The 24,440-nt window shown below is 41.2% G+C and overlaps 1 protein-coding gene and 1 non-coding gene across 21 annotated transcripts in view; one reads left to right on the top strand and one right to left on the bottom strand.

Moving 5' to 3' along the window:
• The window catches only part of MBNL1 (muscleblind like splicing regulator 1), a 188,907-nt gene that overhangs the window by 30,311 nt on the left and 134,156 nt on the right, over positions 1 to 24,440 (top strand). For 10 of the 20 annotated variants that reach the window (XM_040974810.1, XM_040974806.1, XM_040974807.1 and 7 more), the window contains exon 2: positions 23,039 to 24,057. The exons of 9 other annotated variants lie outside the window; for them this stretch is intronic. In XM_040974810.1, coding sequence (XP_040830744.1) covers positions 23,884 to 24,057 — 174 coding nt within the window. In that variant the 5' untranslated portion in view covers positions 23,039 to 23,883. Of the gene's footprint in view, positions 1 to 23,038; positions 24,058 to 24,440 lie in introns of those variants that run through there. One more of the 20 variants, XM_040974817.1, reaches the window with a different exon arrangement.
• On the bottom strand, positions 18,138 to 18,241 carry LOC121152776. The gene has a single exon (XR_005883310.1). It is a non-coding gene; the product is annotated as a U6 spliceosomal RNA (small nuclear RNA).

The raw sequence follows: 24,440 nt of genomic DNA on the forward strand, positions 1-24,440 counted from the left end.
TCTTTTCTTACCCTGTGAAGAGTGCTTACTGTTATTTTTTGAAGGATGTCAAAGATAGAAGATGATTCTAGAGAGGATTCTTAGAGAGGGATGGTGCGTATTCTAGAACTCTTCAGGAAGACCTGGTTGTTGTCTCCTGTCATCCTGAGTGTGTCTCCCCTGTGAGGCATGGCTTCCATGGCCCTCATCCTCCATCTTGAGTGTGTCTCCCCTGTGAGGCGTGGTTCCCGTGGCTCTAATTCTCCATCTTGAGTGTGTCTCCCCTGGGAGGCGTGGCTTCCCTGGCTCTCATCCTCCATCTTGAGTGTGTCTCCCCTGGGAGGCGTGGCTCCCCTGGCTCTCATTGTGTGTGGGGGGAGACAATGGAGGAATGATCCACGCTAACTTGGTGAATCGTTGCTGATGAGTCATGGTGCATATTCACTAATGGAGAATTATTGATTGCCAGACAGACGATTCAGAAAGACCTGTTGGCATATGGCATTAAATATCTGGATATATTTCATGTTTTAAGATTTGTGATAGAGAAATTACTTTTTCCATAATATTTTCTCTATAATAAAAACACTTATGTAACTTATAATAATTTCCTTGGGGGAAAAAAAACAGTTCTAGCAAACATGATTACAGTAACTACATTTAATTTGTTCAAAGGCCCCAGAACTTCTTTAGAGATTATTGTGTTTCTTAGATATTTTATCACATGAGTCTGTGAAGGACTCTTTAAAAAATGTATGTTAAAATATTCTGGGCCCAATGCAATAGCCTACTGGCTAAATTCTTGTCTTACAGCTGCCAGGTTCCCATGTGGGCGCTAGTTTGTGTCAACGGCTGTTTCTCTTCCCATCCAACTCCCTGCCTGTGGCCTGGGAAAACAGTCAAGGATGGCCCAAAGCCTTGGGACCCTGCACCTGCATGGGAGACCTGGAAGAGCTCCTGGCTCCTGGCTTCGGATCGGCGCAGCTCTGTCCATTGTGACTGCCTGGGGGAGTGTACCAATTGGGCGGGAGATCTGTCTCTGCTTTGCCCAGTAAAGCTGTCTTTCCAATAAAAATAAATGCATTTTTTTAAAATGTTGCATTTGGTACTTTTCCCACTGCTTTTGAAGTCTTGCTCTAAGTTTCTTTATCATTTGAGCATTTTAGGGTGCATTCACCTCTGGGGAGATAGAGCCGTATGAGGAAAAGAATGACTTTTCCATTGGGATCAATGCTTTCTGAAAGGTGAAAATGGGTTTTGAAGCAGTGCTGTGCTTCAGGCAGTGAACGTGCGCCTAAGGAACGGCTTTGTTGTGTTGTTATTTTGGCAAACACAGGGAGTATCATTTACATGCCCGATGACGTGAAAAGTGTGAGGGATCTGCAAGAAATCCATTCAGACTTCATGTAGCAAAGGACTGCACGTGGGTTTTCAGTTGCTTTTTCCCCCCTTGTAGTTAATTTTATTAACACTAAAGTTTTTTTTTTTAAACTCCATTTTATTTTTTTGCTTCAAACTGAGCTTAATGTTCTAGTCCATTTTTTCCTAAACTTTGTGAAGTACCTTTATATCTGATAAAAGTACATAAAATAATACTCCTGTACGGTATGAAAAATAATTTACGTGCGAGTACGTGTGTGGAGATCTAGTTTTTCGTAAGATAACATAAATTTATTTGAATTCTTGGACAGTAAGTGACATATTAATAGAAAATAATTCTGTGCAATCCAAAGGTTAGTGGTAATGTTTATATGGATACCAGTTGCGTTGTAGTAGTTTCGTAGCTAACTTTATACAATGAGAAATTCCTTCCTCTGAAAGAGGCTTTCAGAAATGTATATTTGACATTGGATTTTCTGTGTTTACATTTTTCAGTAGTGGAAGCTGTTAAGTAAAAGAGGACTTATTGTAAAAGCTTCCACGATTCTAGGATTCGGGGATGAGTTCAGTCGTATAAAGGTGATTCATGGCTGAATCCATGTCATGGCAAAAATTCCAAGCCAGGTTTACCGCAGGCCGGCAAGAACATCTTGTTAGGAAAGAAATTGCAGTCAGGTAGGGGAAATGAATTTTGCAGATAACTGAAGTAGAAAGTGGCATTTCCTATGTAATGGTTCGGCAGCAGGCATGGGAGCTTAGAGAAGGCCAGGCGAGACTTCATGCAGCTTTGACTCACACACATGTGACAAAGGGAAGTGTTTCTCAGATGCGGTTACAGTACATATTCTGTATTTATCAGCCACACTAGAACGCTGTTCTGCTAACAGGATTCATTACGTTTTCTCAGTGTTGTTTTCATATTTTTCATGCATTTGTATGTGATGTCCAGACACAGGATTGTTCTGTGTGCTCTATTTATTTATTTATTTTAAAAATCTAGGTGGAATGCAGTAGTATCTGCATTGAATGAATGAAGTATCTTTGTCTAGCTTACTGGTCAAGTTTGTCATTAGTTTTGTTGTTGCATACCAAAAATGTTAACTTTTGCAACCACTAAACGGTTACCTCGTATGGGCAGCTCAGCTGACATGACTAGGAGGTGTAGAGAATTTGTTGAGAGGAAGCTAAATTGAAAGTAAACTGTTTAAAACTAGGTTATAATTCCAACCTTAAAATGTATATATGTGCTAAAATATGTATGTGAAGTTGAGAAATGCGATGCTAAAACACCAAGTACAGTAGTTTCTTTTTGGAGAAAGAAATGTGTAAAACCATGTGGACAGCAAAGAGAGAAGCAGATAGTTGGAAGGAGATTTTAATCTGAAATAACCAGATCAATTTAGTATGGCTCTCAGTAAAAGGGAAGTGAGCCAGAAAAAATATTGGACATTGGGAGATGTATTACAAATATGACTTTTTGGGTTTGTAATAGAATCATAGTTATTTTCAGAACCTAGTCTGTGGGAGGTTGGATAACACTGTAATGTCTGTATTTTAAACTCTTGTAAATTGACATCAATCTACAGCGATTGTGACTGAGTATTTTTTTCCTGAAAATTGAAAAAGATTGACAACCATACTAGAAGCAGTGAGAATGTGAGAAGTATAAACAGTGAGAGATCTGACCAGCTACTAGTCAGTGCACAGCATACGTGTGGACGTGGGAAAAAGCGGGGATGCTGAGGGCAAGTCTGTAAGCACTTCTTGCTCGTGGTTAGAATAGTACCAGACGTCTTGTGAACTTGACTTCGCATTCAGTTGGACGGGTCATTCACAGGTTTTGCATCCGGGAATTTGATCATATATTCCATCTGTTTTTATTGCTGATAATAGCATTTTATCTTTTATTTTAGTCTTTTCTGATTCTGAAAAATGCTTGAGCTTTCTAGTGACCCACAGAAGGCAGGAGGGCAGTGAAGCCAGGTAATAGAAAACACAGAAGAGCACAGGGCTTGCGGTGGGGAAGGACTTAACAGCTCATTGTTCCCTGACCTTGAAGTCACATGGTAGAGATGGAGGAAGTAAAGCAGTTTGGGGTACACTGTCCAGAAGAGGACCACATGAGGAGGATGACCTGGGAAGGAAGCGGGGGCCTGGGTGCGGGGGAGATGCTACCAGCTTGGAGTTTGTGGGATATGACAGTGAATTGCCTGTGGATGTTAAAGGTGATGATTTAGAAAATACAGAAAATATCAGAAAAACTACAAAGCTTGCGCATCATCCTGTTAGAGCAGAGAATTCCACTCGAAGTACCAGTAAGGAGGAAAACACAGGTATGTTTCATCGGGGGTTATAATTTGACCCAACAGAAAATACATGACACATTCTTTAAACATTTTCTTTCAGTATTAAATACATTGGAAGCACAGGCTTGATAAACTAAAAGCACAAGAGGTCACCAAATTCTTTACCCTAAATTGGTCATTCTCAGATTAACTTAGTTGCATCTTTAGGTCATATTGTTAGTTGTGGGGGACATTTCCATGTCGAACAGGCAGGCTTGGTCCTTACTGCAGTCCACAGAGACCTCTCGTGTCAGCTGTGCTCGGTGGTGGACAAGGTGGCAGATAGATGCATGAGAAGATGAGTTTGCAATGTGCTCGGTGTGCCTGGCGTTTCTGCGTCTCAGACCTCGCTGTGTGGGGGAAGGTGTCAGTATATCTGTGTATTCCTTTTCCTGGAAATAGAAATCCTTAATAGTAAGTTCTTATAAACAGTGTGACTTAGATTCTGGCATTAGGAAGACAGCTGTGTTGAAGGAGAAGCGAGTGCTCCATTTTAGGCCTTTTTACCAAGGCCCATGCCTGCTTTACAGAAAGCAATGGCCTAATGTAGTATAGCAGAAAATGCCTGCAATGTGCTAGATTATGTATTATTTAATATATATGCACATTCCTATAAAATCAAGGCTGTTTAAAAGTATTCTATCTGTAGTATTGACCACTTACTATTGAAAATCTATATGCATGATGTTTAACATGACTTGCACTATTTGTATATCTTTATTGTATATTTATCTGAAGCTAAAGTAATGTAGACTGTGTTTTATTTTGCCTTTTCCACGGGTATATTCATATCATAACTTCCCTTTTCTTAACCATTTTTACTTTGTGCTATAAGCATTTCATGCAAAAAAGGAACATCTTTACGATAACGCTTAGATAATGCTCATGTTTAAGTAACTGAGATCAAGCAACAATTATAAATTTTTCTTTAGCTCCTCTATGCTGTCATTGTGCATTTTTTTAAAAAGAAAGATTTGTTTATATTTTTACTTGAAAGCAGAGTGACAGAGAGAGTATCTCACAGACCCGCCCATCTTCTGGTTAACCCTAAATGGTTCCAACAGCCAAGGCGTGGTTTGAATTTCACAGAGTTATAGGAACCTGCATTACCCGCTTAGAGGTGTTTAGACCAGGTTTTTGGTCTTAAACAGCTCATCCAAAAGAAGCTGTGTGATTTGATGGGCATAGTGTAAGTGACCAGCAGGAAATACAAGAAAAAATTTGACCCTGGTATAGCCTCTCTCTGAAAATACTGTATTTGAGACTCTCTCAGCAAAATATTCTTTCCAAAGATTAATTTGAATTAGTATAGAACATTCGTTGAGGATGTTGGAAAGTACAAATCTGAGGCAGAATTCTCTGTAATGCATTGTGGGAGGAGCAAATTTGCTGAACTCTTAGAAACACAAAGTTTGGAAGACTAAGAGCTTAGAAGTTAAATATTGCTATTAGGAGCAGTTGATTTGGAAAGAAAAATATTAAACCTATTCATGAGTCATGGATCAAAGTTTACTAAGTGCTGGGGCTCTTTTCCTCAATCAACTAAGAACTGTTTTGAGCACCTGTTACAGTCAGAGGACTACAGTAGCACAAGGAAAAGGATCCAGTATGTTCTTACTCTCTGGCGTACAGTTGAGTTGGGGAGAAAGATGGAGACGTTTGCATTAGGAGGCAGTATACTAAGCAGCAGAGGAAGCGATGGGCAGGTTTGTGGCACTGAGTGGCCAGACCGTGCTGTGTGCAGGAGGTGGTGCCCGGGCTAGGCCGGAAGCTTCAAGTGCTCTTCTTTTGGAATCTGGGGGAAGCAGTAGTTCCTAGGTAGATGTAACGGAGGTGCTAGTCTGTGTTGGAGTGTTTGGGGGTATGGATGTTTCTGTGTTCTTCCTGGAGAAAGGCTGGGTGAATGCAGACAGCAAGGTGATGCGATGAGCAAGAGGAAGGGCCTCTGAGGCAGCGGCCACCATGTTGGGTGGATGACAATGGGATTCAGAGATGTTGACTTGCCCGCCTGCATCCCCACAGCTGGTGAGCAGCTGAACGGGAATCTGGCCAGATCTTGTCTCACTTCAAAACCAGCCTTCTTTTTTGCCCCTTTCAGCTTCTGCTGGGAAAATGAATGTGGCATGTTTATGATACAGTAACGTAACACCATCTATGCACTAACAAACATCCAAGACAAGCAGGTATATGTTTAAAAGATGCTGAAACAAATTCGCGTGGTATTCCATTGATGTTGAGTTCCAAGGGGCATATGGTTTGACAAATGCTTATAATGTTTACCTTTTTGATGTGTAAAAACGAAAACAAAATCTACTTGGCATCTCGCAGGTGTGGCAAGAGCGTGCAGTGTTGTGGTGTGGTGCAGTATCGTACCTGGCCATAGGGACAGTCCTTTGCCATCCTTTCAGAGGATGCTTTAAGAAGATTGAAAACGGTGGACTTTCTCGCAAATGATCTGATGACTTTCTGTTCTTTTTGCTGTTGTTGTGAAACCCAGTCATAAAGACAGGGATTACTTCAAGTGCATACCCTGGCTTTGTAGATCTTGTATTTATTTTATATTTTTGTATTTTATTGATTTCATGCATTAGTCTGTTCCCTGAATATCCCTGTGACACGGATTATGACTTTAAAAGATAGAGATTTGTTGGAGACATGCCACTTTGCTAACAAATTGTGCGCGTTTCAGATTTGTCTAGAATATATTCTAAGTAAAGTTACGTTATTTGGAGAAGGAGAACGGGAGAGCCTTTGTTTCTCTTTGGATTTTCAAGGCAGGCACTCTTGGCGAATCTTGCTGCGTGCGGTTCCTGGGTGCTGCCTCTCACGCATGGTGCTTTGGAAGATAAGGGCAGGGGTGATTCGTGCTTCTCCTAAGGTAATTTCCAGTGTAGAGACGGAGACGCATACAAACGATGTGCAGGCAAAACAGTGTGGGCACAGAAGGGCCAGAACAGGCTCTGTGGGCAGGGTGTGGAATGTGCCGGAAATCATCCAGTCCACACAGTAACTCCTTCCATCTTGTGCATTGGGGAAAGTTAAACTCATGATTGATTAAAATGATGCGACTCAGTATTTAACTCATTTGTTTTTCTGTGTAAGCGCGGCTCAACTATAGCAGCACCCTGCACGTAGGGGAAGTTCACTTATTTCTACTGGTTTTTTGGAGAAATGTTGGGGCATATATAGTTCAACGGAAACTTCATGCCAACTTCCAGATTAGGGGCAAGAGTGAAAAACCCTCTGCACTGACAGTCAGATTTCAGAGTCTGTACCTTTTTTGTTACCGGCAAAGAGAAGGTCGTAAGAGAGCAGCGAGCTGTATTTGACCTTAATGACGAGGGCTTTTTGGTATGTGCATGTTCTTGTTTTCGCTCTAACTTTTCTTTTGTGTGGGAAATCTATTTGGCAGCCTAGTTTCCATAATTTCAAATTGTGAGATTGCAACTGTACATATTCTGTAGGACCACATTGGGGTGCGAAGTGTTGTTTTTTTTTTTTTTTTTTTTTACTGGTTGCCAGGATTTAAACTGCTTGCAAGAGTAGAAAACTCAATATTTTCTAACTTACACTATCCATTCGTAATCATAAATATTGGCCTAAGCTTCATGGCGCAACAAGCTGCACTAGGAAGTTTTGATTGAATTTTTCAGGAGATTGTAGAGATGTACTTTCAGATTTTTTTTAAAAGTTAGTGGGTTAGAGAAAAGTGCCCATTCATGAGCTAATGAAAGCTGGACAAAGACCTGAGCATTAGTGACTGTGATAATTACCAAAACAGCTGCTTCCTTGTCCGGCATGTGTGTGCTCTTGGGCGCTGGGATCCTGGGCAGCTCTACAGCTGGGTGAGAGTTTTGCCTTACTGACCCTGTGGCTCACAGGTAAGAGCACCAACTCTTGGGGACATGTACCTTGCTTCAGGGTCTTTTTTTAAAATATTTTATTTTTACTGGAAACTCAGATATATAGAGAGGAGGAAAGAGAGAGGAAGATCTTCTGTCTGTTGATTCACACCCCAAGCGGCCACAGTGGCCAGAGCTGAGCCGATCTGAAGCCAGGAGCCAAGAGCTTCTTCCAGGTCTCCCATGTGGATGCAGGTTCCAAGGCTTTGGGCCTTCCTCGACTGCTTTCTCAAGCCACAGGCAGGGAGCTGGAAGGGAAGCAGGGCTGCTGGGATTAGAACTGGAGCCCATATGGGATCCGGTGCTTGCAAGATGAGGACTTCAGCCGCTAGGCTACCACGCAGGGCCCTTGGGGTCTTATAGCGAGAAATGAGCACTCAGCCCAAGGGTTTTGAAGTTTGTTTCCGTCAGTTTGGTACAAAATTACAGAAATACCCAGAGCGATGTATGTTTGAAACCTACTGCAAGTTAGTTCTGTAAAAAGTCAATGAAGGAAATGAGATGTGAAAAATTTTTAGAAAAATTGTGGCCATAAAGCAGCAGAGATGATGGAAGGATTTTTGAAGTTGATCTGGCTTTGAAAGGAGGCATAAATTAAATGGCCTGATATGCCTGTACGGTGTGCCCAATGTTACCCGGCTCACATCTAATACCCTCTGCCTTAATACTTGCCACCATCAGCAAAGTCTACTTTTAGACTCAAAATCAGTATCACTTGTGAAGTTTATGGTGTCATTTCTACGTGACATAACCCTCTGCCAATTGTGTTGGCTAGCTTGGTAGGTGATACATTTTAAGACATGTGTTGAACCCAACCATAGAGTTGCAAATGGTTATACCCCATTCAGCTACAATATTGGAGATATTATGGTAATTCAATTCGTTTCATCACCAAAAGCTATTAATCCGTTGACAACACTGAAATAAGCGAGGATGTCATTGTCTAGCTCTATATTTACTTGAGAATTTCCAGTTGGTGTTTCTCACCACCACACTGATAGCGGTTATCAGAGCTCATCAGTGCGTACACTTGTGTGTGTATTTTTTTGTGTTATGTTCTTATTTAAATGTCTTTTTCATTCATAATTAGAAAGAGGAACGTGAGTTTCCACTACAAAAGAAACAATAGATATGCTTAGCCAGGGATCCAGTCTCTAATGAACTAATTAGGTAATACATGAATTGACCCTGGAATATATTTAAAGCCATAAGCATCTACCATTATTTTAAAGGAGTCCATGTTAGGTTTACTGCACTTGTGTTGAAGTATTCTATTTTCATGTAATGAAAAATAACGTTCTGTACTCAGAGTTAGTTCCTTCTAATTAAGCAAGGAAAATATCCTAAGATGATACAGAAGGAGAAAACTCTATTTTGAGTGGCAGGAAACTGGTTTGAGTTGAAAAGGCCAGGCTCGTCCAGGAGGCTCCCATTTTGCTCCTACTATCATGCAGAATGCTGTGACAGTCAGGCTGACACAGCTGAAAATATCTGCAGCCTTGGAAGCCTTGCAAGTTTCAGAAGGTCATTTTGGCATCATGGGAGGAGCCCTGATGTACCGGGGGAAGGTCAAGCTGGACAGCCAGGCGGGAAGATGGGTGGCCGGATGCACTGGGAGACATGGGAGCAGTTAGCAGCTGCAGTCATGGTCTCACAAGCCGTGCTCCTCATTCATCTAAAACGTGTATCAAAAACTTTCAGTATAGCACCCACCTTCGACCTTACCCTGGTACCCAGACAAATGTTAACTTTAATTTTATTTATCTATGACATATCCTGCAGCAAGACAGGATGTGAGTCGGCCTGCAGCAGTTAAGTGCACATCGAATAAGACTGTAAAAAAGATATATAACAAATCAGTTAGAAGGAAGAGTGATGAAGCAAGTACTTGATGAAACTGAGCACTGGATTTCTCTCTGCTTCCTGGCAGCCAAAGCAAAAGCTTTAGGAAGCAGCACGTCCGAAGTTTCTTTCGTAAGATTTCTTCATATCCTGTGTATTGTCTCATTCCAGTGCTGTTTGGAGTGTTAGGTGAAATATTTCAGCTCTGTCCTTGGGTTCTATCTTGGAATGGATGAATTCCAATTGCTTGAGCAGCGAAGGTTGAATTCCTTCCCCTGGCCTTCGCAGCCGTGACCGATTCGATTTTAGCCCCGAGTTCCAGCTTCATCCTCGTCCAGTTCCATCACACGTGTGTGCTCCGGTTGAGCTCTTCTAGTATGCATTTCTGTGCCTTTTTGTCCTCTTCTCATTAAAACCCATCCTTCCTGGCTCACCTTAGGAACTGTCTCTTGTCCTCACTTTCGTTTCTATATACAGTTACTTACGTACGTATTTTTATATCCTTTGCTCATCAGCAGATTCCTCTAGACCTGGGTCCAAGTATTCCTCTTGTACTTAGACTACACGGGGAAGACGAACAAGAAACAGTTAATGTAAGCAGTATACATTGTGGCTCTAGATTCTTTATTCATATGCTTAATCATTTAGTGGTTACTGTATTTGTTGAGTATATTTGGACTGCCTTAAGGAAGTTTTTCTTTTCCTTAGGAGTGTAGGCAACAAAGAAAAAGAATTGAGAAATTAATTAAAAAGCACATCTAGAGGAATAACATCACTCAGTTTTTGTCAAATGACAGATTTGAGGGTAGTGGAAGCAGGATTACAAGTTTTTTTCCTTGTGTTGACTTTGAGTTTTGTTCTTCTAAAGTATTATAGTATTTACCTTTTTTCTATGCCAAAAGGTAATTAATGTGTTTGCTGTATATATATTAAAAAAAACTAATTTATGCCATTTAAAAATATTGCTTTCTGGTTTACTTTCCTGTGATTTTACAGCTGCCAAGAAGTCGGTCTGATTCGATGTGGCTTTGAAATATATCAGAGGGTTATTCTGTCTCCTTTTCTGCTTTTGAAACACTGTAGGTCAGCTTAACTCTAGTCATACTAAATTTATGTACATCAGTTTTATATTCTAAAGCATTATATAAAAAGCATATTATGTATTATATAAATTATATACCACTGCACGTTAGCTGTGTGCAGGCTTTCTGCTGGCAGGTGTTACAGTCCTCTAATCGTCTGAAGAAAAGGTTGAGTCCTGTGTTTTGGAGAGAAGAAAAACAACAGCCCCCAAATCAGGCCAGAGGTTTTCTCAGTGGCTAGTCTTTTTGTCAGTTACTGAGGATTTGAAATTCTGTAATCTATTGAGAACTGATTAACAGTCTCAGTTGAAGCGTCTGCAGCCTTTCTGCCTCTCATAGTGGTCGTGAGTTGGTAGCGTCCTATGTCGCCAGGACAGTAATGTCGGCCTGGCAGCTTTACAAGCGGGGCTGTCGTCTTGACCACTGTGGAGTCAGTGCCCAGAGCTTGGTCCTTTGCTTTGCAACCTCTCATTCGAGACAAAACACAAGTCATGCACTAGCAGGCCCTCCAAGATTTGCATTCCAATGACTATTTCTCTTTAGTTTTTACTTCTCTTGCATTCATTGTCATTGTCATATTTGTAGAGTTTGTTATTAAACTGCAGCAAGGTCTGAATTTGGGTCCTCATTCCTCCCGTTTTGTTAGCTTAGGGTACCTGGAGAAGTCAGTCACTAATGCATGCTTCAAATTAGTGATGTCTGTTCACAAGTAAGCTATAGAAAATAAGAGCCCTTTGAGTTCTAAGATGCTAAGAAAAGTTCAGAAATAAAAGAAATTGTATATAAATGTATAACATCTTATTTGCTGTTGTTTTAGAATGTATGAGTTGTGGGGCGAAAGAAATTTATGTACTTGGCTTATTCAGTGGAAACCTTATTTGTTTTTATTTTTTATTTGAAAGAATAACCGAGAGAGGGTGCTTCCATTTGCTGGTTTACTCCCCACAATGGCCATAATGGCTGGAGCTGAGCTGGTCTGAAGCCAGGAGCCAGGCACTTCCTTGAGCTTGTCATGTGGTTTCAGGGGCTCAAGGACTTGTGCGAACTTCCCCTGCTTGAGTAGTTGGCCGTATCATAAGTGGAGCAGGAACCCGTGCCCATGTGGAATGCTGCTACTGCAGGCAGAAGCTAAACCTACTAAACCTACACTATGGAAAACTTTCTTTAAAATGAAAGAACTAGATTAACATTTATTTTTAAGTCTTATTTGTAATACCAGTGACTTATTTGGTCATATTTTAACGATTGAATAATTATCTTGTTACTCATTGTTTCACCAAAAACTTTATTATTATTGTAAACTTCTTATAAATAATAATGGACCTAAAAATCAGAGTGTCTGTTACATTCCCTTGTGTGTCTATGTGAGTGTTTGTAGCAGCTCATCTTTGCGTTTACGTTATACGAAAATGTGGGAAGTTTGAGATTGCTCCATGGTCCCTCTTATGTCTCCTACATTTCTTTAGATATAAGATGGGAATTGCCTTTCGTATGCTAGCTTAGACTGAACTGTAGTGCAGGACTAAGCCAAAGACGGTTTAAGACAAGGTGAGTAGTGAACAGTATCTTAGAATGTTGCAGGATTGAAAGGAATGTTAATTATGAGTAACAGCATAGCTTTGCACAACGTTTTCCAAGCGTGCTACTTTCTGCAGTAGTTGCTGGGTATAACCAAAGAGCATGCCATTGACAACAAATGCTCAGACCATCTTCTCAGGGAAAGTATTCTGGATTTTGAGGGAAGCATTGGTTAGGAGCACAGTGAATGTTGTGTGGTGAGAGTACTATTTTAGCATCAGTTGAGTCTGATTGGCCAGATGTATTGGGATTAAGAGTAACTTGGGTAGTTTGGTAAAACTGGAGATAATTAGTCTCTCTCCCTCAGTCTAAGGTAAGCTACAAGAATGTACCTTTTTTTAACTGTGACCTGTAGGTGACCCATCCAGGTGGTCTTGAGGATCTTTTTGGAGCTTTGGTGTTCCAGAACAGTGGATCTTGTTGCTAATAAGCTATTGGCTGTTCATTAAGGTCATTAGCCAGCTACTGTCGTGGAAAATTGGTCATTGCCTTTTAAAGGCATATGATGCTGATTGAGACCCGCAGGCTTTAATCACTGTCTCATTAAAAGGGTGTAGACTGGTCTTCCTGTCTCCTCATGTGTTACAGCTTTTCCAGAATGCTCAGAGCCTCGTGTGTGCAATTAAAACAATTAAGAAAATAGTGTTTTTTTTTCTATTTCACAAAGAAACTATGTCTCATGTTGCCACATTAGTTTGCTGTATATGTGTATTATATAAAGTACGAAATTCTAAGAATAAAGTCTTTGATCTCCTGAGAAATTTGACATTATTTGTGCTATGACATCCTGGTAAAATCATACTATCAATATGAGAACAAAAGAATTGGAATTACCAGCCTCCTGCCAACCAACTGTTTAAAGTCTTCTGAAAAGTCCACTCACAGATACTATTTAGTTCTTCAACGTGTTATTTAATAACTGAGAGCCAAGTTAGGGTAAGGTGGGAGGAAAATGGTGTTTATTTTCTAATAAAACATGAGCAAAGGCGAATCCAACTAGAGTATGCCATGCCAATCTTTATTATTTCATCTGGAAGAACATTGGTGCTTTAGAAGGAGTCCTCATTCGCCACTCAGAAATGACTTTAAGTGGAGGTCTGGCCTCAGGGACAATTGCCACATGGAAAAATACGTTGGAACCTACTGGGAGTTCCCAGGGTTCTTTTGTGTCTTAGCTTGTTTGATAATGCCTTACAGTATTTATAGCAATTGTCAGAAACCATTTCCTTTAGTCAATTAGCATCTAAAAAGGAGAATTAAAAAATAATTTTGTGTCATTTGTAGAAATAATAAGTAAAAAAAAAAGTATTCCCTTGATCATATGACAGAGAATTTCCAAATATAACCTGGCCTGCAGACACTTCAGCACACATTCTGGTTTTGTTATTAAGAAAGTAGCGGTAAGCTGGCTTCATGTCCGTTTTGGTACTCTGTCAAGTAAACCATGTATTCAAACTCCCAGCTTCTGTTTTTTTGGCAAGTAATTGCAAAATACAAGCATTGTAATTGTTTCAGCTGTGTACTGCTTGATTTTGAAATAACAGGCTTTGAAAAACAGATCTTACAAATGTTTCCATTGATTTGCTGCCGTTATAAGGACGAACAGTGGAAAATTATTTTGCAAAATACAAAGCAAGCCCTTATGCTTATAGGAAAAGAAATACATCACACGTTTTAAGGCAGTCCGTCGGGAGGAGTCTGCAGCGCAGCTTCGGGGATGGCAGTGTTTTACGTCACTCCATAGATACAACAGGTGCAGAAATGCATGTTTGCATAGTTGCTTACAGCGCATCTTATGAGGTGTTTTGTTGAAGGAAGTCTAGCATAGTTAAAAGGAAATCTATGAATATACCTTACATTCTAGGGAATAATGTTATTAAAATATGCACGTGAAAGCATAATTTATATATATATGTAATTAAAACTGCTTAAAACTGAATAATTGACACTAGTTTGGTGTTACTAAAAAGTGAGCCTATACGGGAATCTTGTGTAGATGTTAAAAAGTAAGTGTGTTGATTTGGCTTTATTGATACAGAAAGTTCATTAGTACGTTTCATACCTATTTATTATCAAGTAGTAGTCTGAGTTGTTCAGTGTCTTAGACCTAATTCAGTATGGAAATACGTGAACCTTCTCCAAAGAGTATTATGCCACATTGGAGTGAAAGTATAGGCCTCGTTACACATCTTTGTTTTGTTGTATCTTACTCTTAAACTAGGGAAAGACAGGGACCCCACAGTTGCCTGTTCCTCTACCTGCAAGTGCTGGCTTCCCATATTCGCGCCAGTTGATGGCCTGGTTACTCCACTTCCAATCCGGCTTCCTACTGATGGCCTGGGAAAGCAGTGGAAGATGGTTCAAGTCCTTGGGCACCTGCACCTACGTGGGAGACCAGGAAGAAGCTCCTGGCCTGTGGCTTGAGATTGATTTAGCAGTGTCCATTGCAGCCATTTGGGGAGTGAACTAGCAGATGGAAGATGCTTTTCTCTGTCGCTTTGCTCTGTAAATTGCCCTTCCAATTAAATTAAAAAAAAAAAAGGGGGGGGGGGGAGTAACTGGATCTTGACTCACTCTTGGGAAAAACATTGCTTTTATGAATTTGTGATTTCTTTAATTCAGGTTATTTTAATAGTGAAGGGTAATCTTTAAGTTCAGATAAGTAAATGAGTAGAAATATGTATGGAATTGTAATGTTAAGCTGCCACACGAGAACAGGTCAAATATTTGTAATGTTTGTGATAAGAAATGTGTTAGTAAAAGTATTAGGACATTTTGCTGGAAGTTTATGGAGAAAAGGAAATATTTGCATTTTGTGTCACAGCATGAGAAGCCCACTGCATTTTTTTTTTTAATCTTAGAATGCACTATGTACTCATAGCTTCATTTCTTATATTCTGAAGAGTAATTTAGGTGTTTTAGTTTAATGATAAGCATTTTCCATATTTTTCTGTACTTTATTCATGATTTAGCGGCCTTTCCTAGGTAATCTTAAGTAGAAAAAAGTCAGGAAAATTTTCCTAAATGTGATCATTCTATTAGATTGTCAGATCAGACATTTGAACATTCAAAATATATCTGTTAAGGGCAAGTTTGTAGGCTCAGAGCAGGTAACAGTATTGAGGGAATTACCACGTTACATTTTTAGAAATCACGGAAATATGGTAGCTCCTGTGATGTCTGATTGTGATGAGTACAGGCCTCTGTGTTTGGGTCAGAGCTTTGATTCCAACTGCTGTTTTACCATCGAGTTTATTTTATAATTAACCTCAGCTATTTGAGTGGGCGAAAATTCTAGCTGCACATAGCTAGATTCCAGTTGTTGGCGTATCATTCTTCCTGAAAATCAGGGGAAGGTTTGACTTTTCTAACATTTGACTTTGAGAACGTAACGTTGTCTGATGTCGTCCGATTGGTAAGTTGGAATGCTAAGTGGTAGGGCAGCGCGACGTTAGTATCTAAGGCTAACAGGATAGCACCTCTGGGTAACATGTAAATCAAACGCCAAGAGTAGTATTGCCTTGTGCAGAATGCCTCCGTCGCATGACCAGCCCACCCTGTCGTGTGTTCTCTGGCCTGTGACGCGGCTGCTTGAGTATCAGAACGAACAGATGCAGATGCTCTCTTCCAGAACTGAAAGCCCTCTCTGTCAGAGAGCCACAGATCATTATTTAAATGTTTTAGGTTTGCAAAGCCACACTTAACTGTTTAGAATTATCCTGTGAAGAAAAAAAAAAATGCCTTCAACTTCAAAATCGGGGAGATATTTAAAAATATATGTTTCCATTTTCACTTGCCTCTCATCCTCCGTTGCTACTCAACAGCTTTTGATGTTGCCAGTGGCACTGTCAACCTGTTAAACCGTGTCTAGCCCGGGCACTGGAACTTGTAGGAGATCCTTGCACACTAGTGTCCGTACATGTAAAGAAGAATGATCATGCCGCAGACGGTGTTGCTTGCTGCCTTTGGGTCAGGCAGGCTTTGGGTGGGGAACTGGGGGGCCCACGCGGCCTGCTTTCACAGCACAGGCAGGCCAGCCGGACAGTGGGAGACGCATGGGTGGAAGAGTGCCCCACGCTCTCTCATCGTAGCATTGGTGTCGTGCCACGGACTGCCCTCAGATCAAGTCTGCGCTGCCTTTGCTGGTAGCACAAGGTTGAGTGCTTTTCGATGGTGGGCCAGAAAGGCCTGTAGGAAGAGAGCTTTCCGGAAGGGCCGGGGGAAGGCGTGTGGGGCACAGAGCTGGTGACTCAGGCTACAAAGTGGACTATTCTGTTGTGACACTGACTTGGAGTGATCTTAAACCGTTTAAATTTGTACTTGTATGGTATAGGAATCAATAAATTTTTTTTTTTTTTTTGCTATGTGGAAGCTTTTGGGTTCATTTTGCTCCAGATAGGAACTCTGAGTGGACACTAATCACTTTCTAACTTGAGTGCAGTTTGGCTAGTTGATTTTGGGCTTTCCTCTTGAGCAACAGCGTTATCTCTTAACCACACAGCCAACAGTCTTTGATACTTCCAGTAACAACCAGTAGACTATTTGATGATAAGAGAACCAAGCTTCTGCAGGAATCAGCATTTTAAGACTGTTTTCAAAGGTCTCAGGTTACTTATTTCAGTAAATGCAACTTTCCTTTTGTTGGTGGCAGCTTGTCTGAAATGTGTCAGACCAGCAGGCCACATGGGCAGTGTTTGTTTTATCCCAGAGGATGTGTCATTCAAGTTCACCTTTCCACCCCTCCCCCCCCCCCATTGCCACATCTTTTGCGATTTTTGCTTTTAGATTCACGTAAGCTTATTGTTTCAATTTTTTTTTTTTACTAAGATTTGTCTTCCTCCTGAGCCATAATATGGATGAAATTACAGACTTGATGAGCCAGTTTTAGCATATTAATGCATTTTAAAATTATGTTGTTTGCATGTTACATGACATCATCATGGGTACCACTCGTGTGTTCCCCCTTCTCAGGGAGAAACACTGATCTCAGCTTTCCATTAGATGGAGTTGAATTCTGCTGAAGACTGCTAACCCATTCAGACCATAGAATTTTTCCCTTTTAATAAATAACTGATTTGTTACTGTCTTAATCCCTTACTGGTAGAGATGTGACTGTGCAGCCTCCAGAGATGTTTAGTTTGGTTGTATACTGAAATCTCTGTTAATATCTGGGACCAGCCCTGGGGAAATTTATTTGTGAACAAACTTAGCTTGTAGAAGTACTGCTTTGTTAATTATGAACTTGTTGATACCAGGGAGGCGGGGGAAGAAGTTCAGGTCTTAGGCAAGGGGCCCACTCTTTTCACTTCTGTACTTAATGCTGGTCATTTCTTTCAGTTAGCTGTCTTAGTACATGAAAACCACCACCACCACACACACACACACACACACATACACACACACACTAATTACTTCATTAACTTTCTCAACGCATGCACTATATTAACATTAACAGCCTCTGAAAAAAAAAAATCCCCCAAGAGCCCAGCTAACTGCCCTGGGATAGAACCAGACTGACCTGTCTAAATTTGTTTTAGAAGAAGTGATATGGTTGGTAAACTTATGTGACTAAGCAATTTAATCTGCTCACCGAGGCCATCCAGTTCTCTAAAATAGAAGTTCAGTCTCATACGTGTGCAAATCTGTGTGCTGTCGCAATCTGAGTGCAACTCTGAAGTAGATATTTATACAGCCTGCATCACTGGGTGCCATTCAGCTGATACATATCAATGATGGAAAGAATAGTAGCAATTCCCGCGTGGCTTTCTTTCCTGTTTCATGCTATCTCTGATTCACTTCTTGGTGTTTTGCTATCCCAGTCACTTCTTATTTTCTTCCTTCCCTTCCTTTCTTCTTTTTCCCTTCAACTGTCTTAAAAGTGAAATACATGCATGATTTCTGATATCGCTTAGGAAGGTACGGGCTCTTGCTTTTTGTGGCAGAATGTGTTGAAGATGTCATCAGGTGTGAGACGCTAGAGTTTGGAGTCTTGTAAGTTTAAAGTGGCCTTGTGATTTTACACAGATTTCAAAACACTTGTTTCTCACTGTAAAACTAAGTTCTTTGCGCAGGGGCCGTGCTAATCTTCTCTGTGTCATTCCGATTTTAGTATATGTGCTGCCGAAGCGAGCAGTCCAAGTTCTGCAAATCTTTTTCTTGGTCACCAAAATTTATTGAAAGATCTTAAAATATTAGGCAGAAAATTGCCTCAGCATTTACTTACAGCAAATGTATTTTAAATTCGAATATTACCTTGAATACTCACTTAGAAGTGAAGTGTTTTTAGGGCAGATGTTTGTAAGAATTCCCACAGTATCCACACGACTTAGTATTTTAAAACCTATGGCACTTAAAATAACCTGTTTATTTGAAAGACACACACAAAAAGAGCGATTTCTCTCCTGCTGGTTCAGTCCCCAAAAGCATACAATGAGTCCATTCGAGCTGAAACCAGGATTCTAGAACTCAGCCTAAGTGTCCGGGTGGGGCTGAGCTGTCCCCTGCTGTCCGAAGGGTGCTGCTTGGCATGGAGGCTGGGGGCAGAGGCTTGAGCCAGGGCACTCCCCCGTGAGATGTGAGTGTTCTCAGCTGGTCCCCACTGCTGTGCGAAACACCAGCCACTGATAATGCACTTCAGACATTGTCTCTGTTTATGAAACAAACAGTCATTACCAGCAGAAGGAATGTTTTGGGAAGTGTCATGGATCCTCAACTAATCCAATTAGGGAAATATCCCATTTTCTCTGATTTTTTTTTTAAATAAAGAGGAAGAATTTAAAACAGTGCTCTGATGTCAGCAATTTAATGCTGTGACTGTATAGGCTGTAATCTGCTTTTTTTTTTTTTTTTATTCACAGTGCCATGTCAAGGACTGGTACACATAATACCAGGTTCAAGGCCAGCATCCATTCCAATTTCTTAGTGTCAGTGTCTGGCTAATTATAAGCACTTCAGTTAGCAACTTTTTCTACATTCTTTTGCAGTAAAGTTATATGGTCAGTTTACATACACATATCTAAGAGTGCTTCAAATGGTTTGTGAATTTTTTTTTTAACCTGAGAGACAGACAACATTTGGGCGCTCACCTGCTGGTTCACCTCCCGGATGCCTGCAATAGCCAGGGTTGTGACCAGCAAAATCCAGGAGCCAGGCGCTCGGTGCGGGTCTCTGGAGTGGAGTGGCTGGGACACAGTGACTTGCGCCTTCGGCTGTCGTGTCTGATGCGTGCATCAGCAGGCCGCGGGCAATGGGAACAGCTGGAACCTCAACTCTGGTGAAGAGAACAGGCTTCCTCCTGGACATCTAAAATGTCCCAGGAGCAAGTGGAATTCTTGAAGTCTTTGCCTAGCTTTTCCATAATTCTACATTTCCATCAACTCTCTGAAGGATTGTCATGTACCTGGATCTTAAAAAAAAAATTATTCCCAAATAAACTTAAAATTCCATTTTCTTTGAACTTTGTGAAACCATGTGTTAGTCTTTCAGGAACACTTTGAAACTCAGGAAGATTACTCTAAGGATTCAGAATAACCAGAACAGTTAATTTTCTAACATTTTAATTATTAAAGTGTGCCTTGTATCTGTGTCTGGCTAACCCCATGGTATGGCAAAAATAAGAACTCCAGAAATCAATTTTTATGTTTGTATTTAGATATACTTAACAGATAATGCAGATATTTCTAATGGTATCTTTCTTCATTATAGTGCTTGGGTCCCATTATACATGATTAAACAACTTTCTTGAAATTTGGGACTCATTCTCCTATAAGTACTTATTCCTACAGTGCAGCATGAATAATTTTATCTGTTTGTCAAGCATGTTACAAACATGTGTTACGTTCTGGAATGCACCCTGTTGTGGAAGTGAGAGGAAGTTAAAGACACACAGAGTAGTAAAAATATTCTTAAGTGAAGGAATGCTTGGGCTAATTGGTCTGTCTCCTACAAAAGGTATTTCAGTAGGAATTTAATCAAGGGATTTGCCAAATTTTAGGAGTGAGGAATTGTTGTCATACTGAACAAAACGTATTAGGGATCCCGCAGCAACCACCTGCAGCCTAGCATTCCCAGGAAGCCATCACAGCACCTTCCAGAAGCAAAGCTGATGGGTGAAACACACCAGTTCATTCAACGGAAAATGTTTAAGAAAGAGGGAGTTGTAAATCATCTTCGGGGGGGTCAAGTAACGACAAGGACCAAGCAGTCTTTGGGTTTAGCATCTATGAGAGAGCCCCGACAGCTTGTGTTGAGAAGTAATGGGTATGGAATTGAGAGCCATGTGGATTTAGCTCAAGTGAATGGGAGAGAAAGAAGCAGTGTAGATGGCTCTTTGAATTGTTTAGGAACCCTGAGTTTTAGAGCCGTAGCGAGAAGATGCATAGCCCAGCTAGGGTCCCCTTTCTCCTGCTCTGCCAACCTGTCCATATCAAGTTTACTTCAGCCAACGGGCCGAGAGAAAGAACTGTTGGGAAGGCATGGCATGCTTACATAGAGGGCCTACAAAGGAGAAAAGATCTTGAGTGGGAACCAGGCAGAGCAGAGACTTGTGGAAGTTTAGTCATTGGCAGGAGTTGAGGAGCTCTTGAGCTGCCAAGAGGAAAGATAACGGACAGAAGTCTGATGGAATTCATGCGCAAGGACTAGCATTGGACTGCATAGAACAGCATCCACCACTGATGGGGAGAAGGACAAGGAGGAAGAAGCAGCTGAGGATGAGGAAGGCGGAATGAGTGTAGACTGTTTAAGGCCAAAGGGAGACTGCTTGGCGGTGGGACAGCCTTGTAGTGCAGTGGTATGTGGAGACAGTGATGTGTGTGTGATCATGTACTGTGTTCACATTTGTGTTTACATGAATATGTTTCTGAGTGTGCATTTTTGTGTCCCGTAGTTAATCCTGGTAATGATATTCAGTAATTAATAATCGTGTAATTTACCAGCGTGGATGGAACTCTGTTTACCTTCACTGTGCCAAGCCTTGGGGAAAGTGAGACCAATACAGTTGCTTCTATTCTCTAGAATATGTGACTTTGTGGGTCAGATATGTAAAGGAATAAAATACTGTATAGGATAGGTGGTACATGGGTAATTCAGAAAAGGCAGTACTAATACTATTATTATGATCAGTGGTATTACTATGAGTGAGTAAAGATAAAAGAAAGGACATCTTCGAATCTTGTAGGAGATGATGTGGTTTTAAAGGAGTGAATGGTTGTGAGTAAGGCATGTGAAGTTTCTGGAGAAGAGGACTACAGAAATTGTTAGCTGTGCTGGCGGAGTGAACTCACTGAGCAATCCCGGATGCAGAGGAGAGAGCCAGGGAGCCCGGAGCTGTAGCCTGGCCTTCCCTGGTTGAGTGGAGAACCAGCTAGTAAGTCTTTACAATGTAGGAAAGTATTCCTAAGCACCGACATGAGCTGATTTTTTTTCCCCCGTATCGAACACTGTATCTTACTTTACTGCAGTGTTTTCCAATTTGTTTTGGAAAGTAGCTTTTAAAAAAGTTAGTTGTAGTGAGAACAGTAAGTATTATTCCTAAAATAAAATTTATAGATTCAACTGGTTCTGTGTATATGGACACACACGTACATATGTATAAAATATTCGTATTTTATGTTGTAATTTACAACATGATGAGCATGCCACATGTCAGACGGTTTTTGGCCCGTGGAGAGCTATATATAACCAGCAGTTGTTAATAATAATGTGTCATTGCCGCTTTGGAGAGTGAAATTTAGTTGTTCAAGCCTTTTCTTTGTTGGCAATGCTTGAAAGAAAATAGAACATTTCTTTCTGTGACTTGTGAACATTTCCTGAAAGTTACTCATCCTGATTGAAAGTTGTTCAAAGCAGAAATGCCAGGCTCCCGGGTGGCGTTGGAGCGTGAGCTGAGAGGGGATCCCACGGCCCTCACCCTTCGTGTTCACTTGGAATTGTCCTTGGAAGCGCATCACGCTGCTCCAATCCGACTGCTCCCTTAATATTTAATGTTTCTGCGATGGAATCGCTTTCTCCCTCGGGCTTGACTTCAGATTTAGCAGACACGCTGACAACACTGCGTTCCTTATTCTCCCCACATGACCTCAGCTTCTGCTGTAAGAATGTGGGCATAAAGGCTGCTTTTGTCCATATCTCGCCTGCTCGTGATATATTGACGGAGTGTCTGCCGGCTCAATGGAATAGTTTTAGAGTATGAGTGCTGCCTTCCGTGGAGGGGCAGGACTTGGGCTTCCCAAGGAAGTGAATTGGATAGGTCAGGAGAATATACCATTTGTAAACACCCCTCTCCTTTTTTATTCACGTGTCAGGACAGCAGGAGCAGGCTGCTCAGTGCCCGTTCCTGCGCAGAGCCGCAGGGAGAGCAACTTGAAAGTCAGCTGCAGTTTTTAAACCTTGGCTTTTTTTTTTTTTTTTTTTATTTGCCGGTGGTAATGAGCTTCAAGTGCTTGGGCTTGTCTTAGACGCTGTTTTGAAACTAACATGGTTTAGTCCACTCACTGCATGTTGGGTAAATTCAAAACCCACATGCTCGTCCTCTTGCAGTGGAATAAGTCACATCTGATGGACATTTTCTGTGCTTATAGCATAGTAATGAACGTCTGACAGGCGCGACCTTTCATAAGACAACCCACACTATTGGCTTTCTGCCCAGAATATTGCTGCAACAGTATCTGTGATTGGTTATCTCTCTGTCATGCATTGCTTCACAAGGGGAAACGGCCCCCTTTTTTTTTTCAAGTAAATCTACGATGGCTGGCTGCAATATGCCTCACTGTAAGTATGTGGTGTATGTGTGTGTGGGAGGGGTGAGAGAGAGAGAGAGACTGACTCGGAGGGACTTAGGCCGGCATCACATGCCAAGGTTGTGATGCGGCAGGCAGGGCATCGGTGAAGTGCTGCTAAGTAAATCTTAACCTATCTCTTTTTTCTACAGGTTGGTACTAAGAAGTGCCTTTCCTGACGTCTCTGCTTGGACCCGCTTCTAGAGCAGTTTCTGCTTTTGCCTTGCTTGCTGCCAGCTAGACTGTGACGACAGTACATCACCCTCCACCTCTAGCCCAGACACCCCCGTTTCTACTTAGAATCAAGAGAAAAGCTCTGAGTATCTGGCATTGCCCTAGGCTGCTTTAGTGAAAGGAAAAGTTTGCTGAAAAAGTGAGATATCTTCTGCCAGGAAATCAAGGAGGAAAAAAAAAAATCATTTTCTCGATTTTGCTCTAAACTGCTGCATCTGTCTATGCCAAACTAATCAATACCGATTGCACCACCAAACCCCATTGCAAATTCAGCTGTGAGGAGATTCCCTCTTAGACAACTTTGCTGAAAGCAGCTGGGAAATTCGGTGTCAGAGGGTCTGCCACGTTTTCATGCTTGCATTTTGGGCTCCCAATTGGCACTGGGCAAGGGTTACTGAGCACAAGTCTGGTTCCAGGCCCCACTTTTAAACGTTCACCTACTTAGAATCCTAGTATTTCTCGAAAAACCAAAACCTCTTTGAAATAACAGTTTCGTGCTGTGAATTTCCAGTGGGAGATCTCTTCCTTGATATTGAAAACACAATTTTCAATGTACTTTTAAAGCGGGGGTTGGGGAAAAGTATTTTGAAGGGGGATATTTTCATCATCATTTCGGAGTTTTATCAGTTCAGCCTTCCCCCCCACCCCCCTCTGGTTTGTTGTAGCTGTTTTTTTTTTTTTTTCTTTCATTTTTTTTTTCCCCCCTGGGGGGGTTGGGGTTGTTGACTTCACTGAAAAATTTAACTACCTGTAAAATCTAAACATGGCTGTTAGTGTCACACCGATTCGGGACACAAAATGGCTAACACTGGAAGTCTGTAGAGAGTTCCAAAGGGGGACTTGCTCACGGCCAGACACGGAATGTAAATTTGCACATCCTTCGAAAAGCTGCCAAGTTGAAAATGGACGAGTAATCGCCTGCTTTGATTCATTGAAAGTGAGTAAATATTACATTCTTTTAAGGCTATGCAATAATTGAATAAAGGGGGTACGGACCTGCGTTTCTCTGAGTTAGGGACTAAGGATTGCTGTGTGAATAGTCTAGCTCTGTCGTGTTTTTTCACTGACGTTGGGTTGGACAACTTTATGAGAGAGAGGGCTGAGTCTGACTAAACTTTGTCAGGAAGAACTTTCATCAGGCTTTGATAACTGCATGATTTTTTTTTTTTTTCTGATTGTTAACGTGTTGTCCTTTTTGCCAGTAATAGCAGATGCAGTGTCTTACTTGGCAGTGGCAGATATAGATATATGTGTGTCTAGCATATTCATACATTTTAGGTGAGGCGCGGCAATAACTGAATGAAGGTTGTGTATGTGTGT

Source organism: Ochotona curzoniae, unplaced genomic scaffold (genome assembly GCF_017591425.1).
Source record: "Ochotona curzoniae isolate NIBS_2020 unplaced genomic scaffold, NIBS_Ocur_1.0 contig_2599, whole genome shotgun sequence".
Taxonomy (NCBI): domain Eukaryota; kingdom Metazoa; phylum Chordata; class Mammalia; order Lagomorpha; family Ochotonidae; genus Ochotona; species Ochotona curzoniae.